At 38.0% G+C, this 10357-nt stretch overlaps 1 protein-coding gene across 2 annotated transcripts; it reads right to left on the reverse strand.

Moving 5' to 3' along the window:
• Nucleotides 1–1717: 1717 nt before the first annotated feature.
• Nucleotides 1718–10085, reverse strand: EPGN (epithelial mitogen). Of its 2 annotated transcripts, XM_046656372.1 has the most exons (5): nt 9643–10081; nt 9036–9125; nt 5999–6122; nt 5045–5197; nt 1718–3386 (listed from the first exon to the last, which is right to left on the reverse strand). In XM_046656372.1, exons 1-5 carry the CDS (start codon nt 9683–9685, stop codon nt 3332–3334), a joined length of 465 nt encoding a protein of 154 aa, XP_046512328.1. In that variant the 5' UTR covers nt 9686–10081; the 3' UTR covers nt 1718–3331. The 2 variants fall into 2 exon arrangements, with proteins under 2 accessions (XP_046512328.1, XP_046512330.1); XM_046656374.1 differs by lacking the exon at nt 9036–9125 and having other exon boundaries at nt 9643–10085.
• Nucleotides 10086–10357: the final 272 nt, after the last annotated feature.

Genomic DNA, 10357 nt, shown 5'->3' on the forward strand with positions numbered 1-10357 from the left:
AATTCACTGCATAGGCTCTCGTATTCTGAGCTGTGCATTCATTGATTTAATAATTAACAGAAATTTGGAGCTGAATTTGGAGGATCTGCTTCTGAAGGTGCTACTGAATAGGGCTGCGCCAAAGGTTTGGACAGAAATGTGGACTCACCCAGATTAGCAGTGCCAGACTCTGACAAATGAAATTTCAACACTTCCAGTTCATCTTGGCAGATGCTGGTATCCTGATGTCATGCAGCCATGATGTAAGCCAGAAAGAGTGGTATTTTGCAATAGAGAGATTCTGGTAACCCTTCCCATGAGTGTGGGTTGCCGGATATCAATATTTACATCACACCACAGAGAGTGTGTTACATTCTGTAATTCAGAGAAGTTAGATGGCTTACTCATGGTCTTCTGCAGACAAAAAATTGTCCTATGTTCAACATCAAAGGCTTAAATTACTGATGTTTGCCTTGTTATTTTCTTAAGACATTTTTTCAATTACATATAATGAAAGGAAATCTTCTTGATGTCACCAAGATGGACATTTCAAAATTAAAGGATTAGATTTGTATTGTGCCAGGAAACACTAAAAGGTGAACCAAGTTATAATTTCATCTACTTCAAACGTTATAAAAACATAATCACACAAAAAACTAATTTGGGGAAAGAAGATACAATAACAAGCAATTATAATTCCCTTTTTGTAAATTTACTGGCTCAAGTATGACTAAAATTATAGTGTTTGTTCCAACCTCCATCATGCTCCAGAATATTAACTAATGAAGCACTCATGAATATTGATGACCTAAGAATGTGTTCTCCAAGAATTGAAGGGTAGACACAGGAAAGAGACAAAATAGGAAATGAAAGAAACTGATGAATCCCTTGGCCAGTTTGATTTAAAGATTCCAGAAATATGTTCTCATTTTTTTTCTCAATGATCCATCCCACATAATGATCCATAAACTGACGGTTGAAAATGTAGTTCTGATGCAAGGGCTTCACTGGTAAGCTTTTTTCAGGGTCTTATTGCATATAGGAACAAAATAGAAGATGAAAAAAATTGCAGAACATCTTGTGTTTGTGCATTTTCCCACTTAAGTTCTGCTTACACACATCAATACTGCCATAGGAATGCCAGAAACTCCATCCTGCAAAATTAACCCTAGGAATTATGGGATCACAAGATGATTTTGTATGACAGACCATAGACAGATGGCTTCTCATGAGCCACACTGTAAACTTCTGTAGTCCCACTGGTGGATTTTATACTGTTAACGCATACTGGTGAAATTCTGCATTAACTGTTTGACAGGTGCAAAAATTTGAATCTCTAGTGGCTTTTGTTTTGGTTTACTTTTTGGCTGGCAGTCTAGGGCTTTAATTCTCTGTCTGATGGTGTTTAATTTCGATTGTATTTTGTTTACCATTTAGAAATATTTATAGACAGCACATATTTATAACTTTATAGATTCTCACCTCTCTAGACTCTAGTGTTGATTGTTCTTTCGTCGGGAAGCAGTCCTTAATTAAGCTTTATTGTTTCTTCCTGGACTCTCCCCAGTCTTTTAAGACCATTTTGAAATGCTCAGGAAGAGCATAGCTTTCTAGGTGTGGTCACTGGCGTCACTGGGAGGAACCTTCCCCTCCCCACTCCTCGTATGATGTAACCTCTGCATGCTGTGTGAGGACATGCAGAAAGTGCTAACGTGCCGTTCCTTCCGAAGGAAAAACAAAGCGAGTGAAACACCTTCTACTCAAAGGAAAGCAGAATGTGAGGTTTTGTTTAGGAGTGAATGAAAAGTCATTAACTCAATACAAGCAAAAGTCTCGTTGCTAGGAGTGAATGAAAAGTCATTAACTTAGTACAAGCGGAAGTTTTGTTACTAGGCTACCGTTGTGAGAATATTCACATTTGATCCTCTTTTAACCCATCTCATGATCAAAATTAGTTTTGCTTATCTACAACACAATGGGGAGAAAGCATCCATAGTTTTAGATTGAATCTAAAAGAAAAATGGTCAAGATTATTATTCTTTAATTTCGTGTTTTAATTCCCTTAAAAACAAATTCTTAAATTATTATTTTACAAACCAAACAGTAAAATATACACCTAAGATGATATCCAGTGGTGCGTTTTTGGGTTAGAGATGGGGCTGGGGACAGAGGTGGGTTTGAGAATAATCCCACTTGTAGCACAGATGTGGAAAAATTTCTCTCTTCTCCCCCTGTCAAACTTTAGAGCTAGAGGGGCCTTGTAGAAAATGAAAACGAAGCCCAAAGAAATTAAGGAAACTGCATAAGACTTATTTAAATTAAGTGGAAGAAACATGATTAAAGAGGAAGGACCCTAATTACCAAATAGTTATGTCTACCATTGTTCCATTTTCTCTCTCTCTGTGCAAATCTGCCTTCAAGTATTCAGAAATGGTAAAGAAAGTTTCCATATGCTGTTGGCTGTGGAAAATTCCTATGTCCAATTCTTCAGTTTCTATTTCAGGGCCAATTGTAGAATTTTATTTATTAGTAGAATTCTAGAATTTCAGCCCATATGGATAGTCACCGGGTAATTCCGCTAACAATAGGAGGAAGTGATGAACGTAAGCATTAGGAGACTAATAATTCTGACCCAGAGTTTTATAATCCATGCAGAAACAGAAATGTTTTGCCTACTCAGGGCTCGATATGCAGATAGCTTTCAGTCATCAGAAACTATTTAGCTTATTCCATATTTCACAGATAAAGGCTACACAATGTTGTCACCAGCTGGGTATGACTTGTGTTTGCCTCGGACATTCCATTTTCTTTTCTCTGGCGTAGACTTCTGGCACATGTTTGGTTCATTGGAGGTGCCATAACACTGATCTCATCCTAAGAGTTGACATCACATTCTTTTAGACACCATGAAAGCAGCATGTTTGGGATTAGGTCCATAGAGCCGTGGTCCAAAATACTGGGAGCATGCACGTGAAGAACCCAAGCTTGGCATTGCTTTGGCTTCCTGCAAGGTTGATCATTATTCCCGTGCAAATTCACATCTGACATGGTCAGAAACATGAAACTCAGTCTCTGCTGTGAGCACGATAACAACACAAAAGAGCAACAAACCCAGAGAAGGACTATGAACTTGACTTCTGTCACAGCAGCCTGTTACTTGGCTCCCATGGCACTCCCATGATGGCAAAGTCTAAAGACCAAAATGAAGTTTATTCTCTCATTTCATCATGATCTCAACTTCCACTGTTTTCAAGTCTAATCAGCTTGGATGGTTTTGTTGCTTCATTTGAAGATTTCCATTTTGGGCCCACTGATTTTTACAAATGCCTCACGATCATTTCTTACGAAGGCCTCACAGTGGTCTTCCTCCAGAACAGATGTTGTAAGGTGATTTCAATTTCAAACACCTAAAACAGAGCATCAGTTTCCATATGAATTTGACTTCTGTTTGTATAGCTTATTGAGGATTATCAAAATGGTCTGGTGTAGCAATTACTCTTGGTGCCCCACCCAGATCCCCTTCACCCACTGGTGGATCCACCCCCCCAGCATTTGTGGGTGTTAACAGGCTCCCAGGAGCATCCTCCTCCAGAGGATTGCCCTTGGCCAACAGAGCACTTTACCTGAAGATCCCTGGGAAATTCCAAGCCCCTGCTTCCTACCTGAGCAGGAGTGTGCCACCCGTGCTCGGCTGACGCAGGGTACTAAAACCAAGATCCCTCACTTTGGGATAGGGCTGCAATGCCGTTCAGGTTCTACATCTCCCTGTGGAGTCAGGGAGAGGCTAGACTTCAGCTAAAGCCACATCTTTCCTTACCTTCTTCCTCAGCTCCAGCTTTCTTTACCTTCTTACAGGTTCCACCTTAGAACACTCCTTTAGCTAATCACTTGCACGAGAATCCCCATCTTAGATTCTGCTTCTAGGGAACCTGACCCCAGACAGCTGTCTTGTTAACATTAAAAGATCTTATTCCCCCTTTTTTTTCCCTTTCTTGGTCTCTGAGGCAATTGATATAGCAATATCAATTGATATAACAGATTTGTTCTCTCTAAGATGCAATTGTTAAGCAAACAAAATTTCTCTTATTTTGTACAGTCTTGATGATTTTAAAAATGACAACTTAGTTAATAGAGTACAGCAAGAGAAATATATTTTTACTTTTTTCTTAAATGTATCTTATTATTTCTTGACTTTTCTCTAGTTATATGGATTTAAGAAAAAGTTACTAGAGTGGATAAGGCAGAAATAAGAATTAATACGTAAGCAATTTATACTTAGTGGATCGAGCTTATCTTCTTGGGCTTTTAGCAGTAGACAGTATCTCCTGAATATACCTTCAACTGATGTCTGGGAAGAAAATGGCCCAGGTTTGTCACAATTTTCATTAATTTAAGACTCATTTCTTGAGTTGTTCACTCAACAAATATTTACTGAGTGTCTCTTGTGTGCCAGGCACAGTATTTGGCACTGAATATATAATTGTGAAGAAGACCCACTTACCCTCTACCCTTGTGGCACCTGCTGTCTTCCTCATTTATAACTCTGATATAGGCAGAGAGAGATGAGGATGAAGGGAAGTTGTAAACTGGAGCTATCCTATGGCAACTGCAGGTTAATTTTTGCCACTTGTCTGGGTTTATGAGAAAAGCATCAAAACAAATATGTAGGGGGGCTGGCCTGGTGGCATAGTGGTTAAGTCTGTGCGCTCGGCTTCAGCGGTCCCAGGTTCACAGGGTCAGATTCCCGGTGTGGACCTACACCAGCCGTCAGCCATGCTGTGGTGGCATCTCACATATAAAATAGAGGAAGATTGATACAGATGTCACCTCGGGGACAATATTCCTCAAGCAAAAAGAGGAAGATTAGCAACAGATGTTAGCTCAAGGCCAATCTTCCTTACCAAAACCAAACAAACAAAAGCAAATATGTAGGAACTTGCCAGATTTACAGCCATATTTTCACTAGAAAATTGTACATGTCAATGCCTGGTACATGGTAGAGCCTCGATAAATATTTGCCAAATGAATGAATGCCCCATGCCTTCATAATTTGTTTCTTTCATACCTCTTTCTTACGTAGCAGTAAAAAATAGCAAGAAAACCACTTAATAATAATCCAACGCCAATCCCAATTGCAACGTATTTTTCATAAGAATCCACAGCATATGAAGTTAAGGTCAAGTGCTCACATCTTTCTCCAGTATAACCAGTAAAGCATCTTTAAAAGAAAAAAGAATATATAATTTTAAAACTTATGATGATAGAAGTATAAAGAAATGACCCATTTCAAAGAATGAAAAAATTTCAATGGAAAGGAAGTAATTTAAATCAGAGGCAAATACCAAAGGAAAGGCAATCTGGTAAAGGTATTGAAGAAGCTGTGTATTTTACAATTATCATTTCATTAAAGTTCCATATTAATGCAACTTCCCTCATTGGTAGAAGGGAAAGGCAGTACGTTTGCATGAGTTGATCTAGAAAATTATTAACCTACTCTTTCTCAGAAGGATTCCAAGCAAATCAATGATCATAAAAATAGTATCTTAGTTGCTCTAGAACTTTTTATTTTGAAAGGTCTTGCTTGCTTTTTTTTCTCCCTTTCTTGGTCTCTTAGGCAATTGGTATATCAATTGGTATAACAGATTTTTTTTTTTTTGCCATAGTCTGTTTCATTTCATCCTGTAACCAAACCCATGAGAACTCAGAACCACCTTTGCATGTTGCTAAAATGCAGGTTTGGATTCAATAGTTTTGAGGTGGAGCACAAGTTTCTGCATTTCTAACAAGCTCCCAGGTTAATGCTGTTTATCTGGGAATCATATTTTTGAGTAATGAGGATTAGGTGGCTTAAGAAAAGACTCCTCAGATATTCAAATACAAAGAGGATTAGTGAGTCATGCTCAGATCACGAACCTTTTTTACTAGATAAGATAGAGGTGTGTGGAAATGTACTATGTGAAACACCAGTGGCATACATTCAGCTCCCAACTCTGGGACCTGGGAGGTTCTTTGCAATTACCTGCAGATGGCTTTCTCCAGCTCGTGGTGGAATGCACAAACACCATTGATGCAGTAACTATTGAGGTCTTCCAGGCAAGGATGTGAGAACTTCAAGGCTATGGGTCCTTCTGTACTGTAGTGAGCTAGGAAAAGGAGATACAATATTTACAGATGAATTGAGTCGTACTTTTACAGTAGATTTGTAATACATACGTAAAGAGATCTTTAATTTTAAGAATATTTTCTGGGTGCTCTGTCCTTTGAACTATTGATTTTTTCCTTTGGCAGTTATATCCACAAGGGCTAGGTTAATATCATCTAGACATTTCATTAATGAACAGGGAGTGGAGGTGGATTGGTGATTCTTTCATTCTTTGGAAGCTACATGATCAGGTACAGATACAAGTTTGCCAAAAGGTGGCAGCGTTGATTCTAGCTGTAGCTGGCTATCTTGAGCAAGGCTTTCCAAATGTGTGCCTGAATGCTGATAAATATAGAAGATCTCACATGATTTTTTCATTCTTCCCTTTACACCTGAGAAGTCAGCACTCAGGAAGATTTGAATTTACACTTGTGGGATAATGAACTTGATTTCTCTTCACTCTTCAAGGGAGAGGAAGATGAGAATTCTCCCCTCCTCTTCGGTGGACTACCATGAGTAGCTAATCGAAAAGGGAGCATTTTTCCTAACTGATTTCAGAAGAAGTATTGTTATCGCCTATACAAGAAGCTAGAAACAACTTATGGCTCAGGCTTAACATAGTTAAGACAATACCTTTGAACATTAATTAGAAATTTTACTCAGTCAAGAGGCATTATGAGGGCCTGGGGAAAGCCGTGGAGTTCAAATGAGAAAACCTGGGTTTTGATTTCTAGCTCTGATACTATGCAAGTGACTACACTTGGCCAAACTTTCGTGGTCAAGTGTTCAAAGCCTCTGGGAAAGCTTCCCTTTGGGAAGCTGTGTTGTGGCAAAAATGTATATATTTCAGGATGCTTACTCCACATTCCCTGACATACTAAAGACATATGCTAGACCATCCTTGGGATTTATGCAGTGGGAATGACCCTTGGGTAAAACTGCATAAATGAGTCCTTTTTGGTGTACTTTAATTACTGATTCTTACATTTTTCTTAAGCAAAATGAGTGGCATTTTATTTTGTCATTACATTACACCATATTTGCCTTGCTAAATAGATTAAGAGAAGTCTACTTATTTGCTTTTAGGGAAAAAAAAACAGTTCTAAAAAAGCATACTGTTTTATAGTGAAAATACTAAATCTTTAGATATATAAGATACTGTGTTATATAATTTCATTTTGGTTGAGAACAGACAATATTACCTTAAAATTCACATTCATTTTGTTGAATGTGGTGTAATGAATTTAATTTCTCATTTTAATAATTCTGAGGCAGTGAGAATTTCCCATTACAAACAGTGCTAGGTTCTTCCTACTTGAAGACTAAAGAAGTTCAGTGAACTGAGCCTGAATGAGGACCTACTAGAAAATGTGAGAAGTGAAAGAAGACATTTCCAAAGAAAGAGTATACTAGAGAGACATCTTTCCCCTAAGGAGAGGAATATTAGTTATAACTTTGTGAAAATTTTCCTAAGAAATTGGATTCAGATTTTTAAGTTAAATAAAAAGCAAGGAAAAACTAAAGTTCTCCATCAAGAAAGCAAAGGAAAACTATAGAGATGGTATATTCAATCCCTTTCTTCCATTATTACTACCTGTAACTTGGAGCATTTTGCTTGCAGTTTACTATGAAGGAAGAAAAAAGGCGGTGCTGGGATAAGGTTATGAAGTCAGTCACTGAGAGGAAACTGCATTTTAATTTTCTACCATATTATCTACTAATGAAGATGTTTCCTCTCTGTTCAAAGGCTCAGAAGACGAAGAAGCTGCTAAAAGTTATTCTAAAATCCAGATTGATTTCATTTTGCAAATTGATAGATATTCAAAAACTCAAATGGGGAAAATATGTATATATATTTTTTTGCTGAGGGAGATTAGCCCTGAGCCAACATCTATGCCAATCTTCCTCTGTTTTGTATGTGGGTCGCTGCCATGGCATGGCTGATGAGTGGTGTAGATCTGAACCCGTGAACCTGGGCTGCCGAAGTGTAGTGTGCAGAACTTAACCCCTGGGCCACAGGACCAGCCGCCTAGGCAAAATGTTTTAAATAAATTTTTAAAATTTTAAAATTAACAGTGAAATGAATATTTAAATATTACTGTCTTCCATATTCAGAAACAAAATATTTGACTTGATCTTCTTTTATTTGCCTGGCTCTGAGGACAAGATATGGTGTTTCCTCTGTCGGATGTCCCCTCACCAGTCTTCACAGCAGGGGGCTGTTATAGTTTGCGTGAGAATCATTACCACCCAGTACACAGGTCTTGGCAGGTAGCAAGCTTTTCCAAATTCACCTCTGAGATTTCAAATAGGTTTGAAAAAGTGCTGATGCTCAATAGCAGTCAGAAGCTCTTCTAATAATAATGATAAAATAGGAAACAAACATATCATCACCATCAACAATAAAAATTGAGTACAAGTGTGAGGAAATATAGCATATGCTAAAACAATAACAAAAGCCCCCAAAAACAAACAAGAAAAAAGATCTTTTCAAAGATGAGGGAAAGTGGATTAAGGCTTCATCTTGGAGCCATAATTTCTCTGGCTGTTAAGAAGACCAAAATCTGATGTCACTCATCAAGAATTCCGAAGTGGGGAGAAACTGCCTCTGGACACACCTGGCTTATGGGGACCCCACCAGGAGTCAAACAGAAAACGTGGCATGTTTCACAGTCAGGACAGTAACTCAAGACAAACGTTTTCCTCTCATTTGCTTCATTTCCTCCTTTTAAAAAGGCAATTCTTGCTGACACATTTACCTGTCACTTCCACTTAACTTCATCTTGCTAAAAGAGTCGATCATCTAATAATAAAATATACATCTAAAAAAATTCCAATTTGCTTTTATCACAATCCAAATTTCTCTTAAAAGTTAAAAAAAATCACTTGAAATAGGAAAGTGCGAAGAAAATACCTTCTGTTTTGTTAACTGTCCAGTTACTTTGCTGGGCTGTGACTGGGGGTGTGACAGTCGTGGCTGCCTCTTCAGTCAGCGCCATCATTGCTGTACGAAGGGGGGAAAGGCATCGTTAGCCGGTGAGCCTCCTTCTTGGTACAAGCAACAGATTGAAAGTTCCTATTTATCCTCACTTCTGTTCTATTTTTAATTCATTTACACGTGAAATCCATAACCTGACTAGGGCAATTTCCTGCCAGTTTCTCATTCATACCAATTCCATGGACTACATTATGATTATGGAAAATAGAAACACATTAGTTTTTAAGAGAAAGTGATATACTAATTCAATCACAAGGATGTTAACATATAATAGTAAAAACATCAACTACTCCTCAATTGCACAAAGCAAACATTTCATAGGTCTCAGAAAAAGAGGTGTCAAATATATTAGGAGAGGAACGTACATTACATAGGAAACTAAATTGGTTCACAGATTCCTTGCTCTGATCTTTGTCTTGAAGAACAACTGTTAAAAGCCAACTTGTCACTAACTCAGAGAAAACGAATCGTATCCACATTTTAGGCTGATACAAAATGAACAAAACAAAAAGAAATTACCTACCATTGAAGAAGAGACAGACTGAGATTGGCACTCCGAAAGCCATTTCCTGCCGTTGTTAACAGGATCTCGCTCTTCTCCTCCTAGACTGACGGGTGGAGGCTGGAAGCCTTTTATTGAGCTCTCTGAGTCTTGCGTTTATATTTCGTGAAACGTCATCTGGCAGTTCTTACCAATCAAAAAAATATGTACATCTGGCAGCAGCTTAAAAAGCCTCGAGGCGCTCACGCACTGGGTTCAGATACCTGTGTTATCTCGCAATGTGATCAGGTTTTCTTGTGGAACACTGGTTTCCTGTTACCCGTGGGCATAATCGTGTATGTAAAAGCACTTAAAACAACAAAAAAGAATCTGAATTCAGGAAAGGCCCCACTGGTGTGAACAGAATTGTACCAGCTCCAATGTTGCTAGGGACCTATATAGGATTCCAGGAGAGTGAAGTTTTGATATTTGCAAACTAAGAAATAGCATAACTTGTTAATAAAAGAAATATTCCTGTAATTGCACTTACACGACTTTTCAGTACAGACTGGGTCCCACTGCAGATCAAGATATTTTGTCATTTAATAGCAGGGGAGAACAATTAAATCTGCGCAAGAACAGAGGTTCAATATTCCATTTTAGTTTTTGCTACTTAGTTTTACTAAGTTCTGTAACAGTAATTGTTTTTAGTAGTATAACGTTTACTTTTATGTCATTCTGCCATTTAATATTTTTC

Source organism: Equus quagga, chromosome 3 (assembly GCF_021613505.1).
Source record: "Equus quagga isolate Etosha38 chromosome 3, UCLA_HA_Equagga_1.0, whole genome shotgun sequence".
NCBI lineage: Eukaryota > Metazoa > Chordata > Mammalia > Perissodactyla > Equidae > Equus > Equus quagga.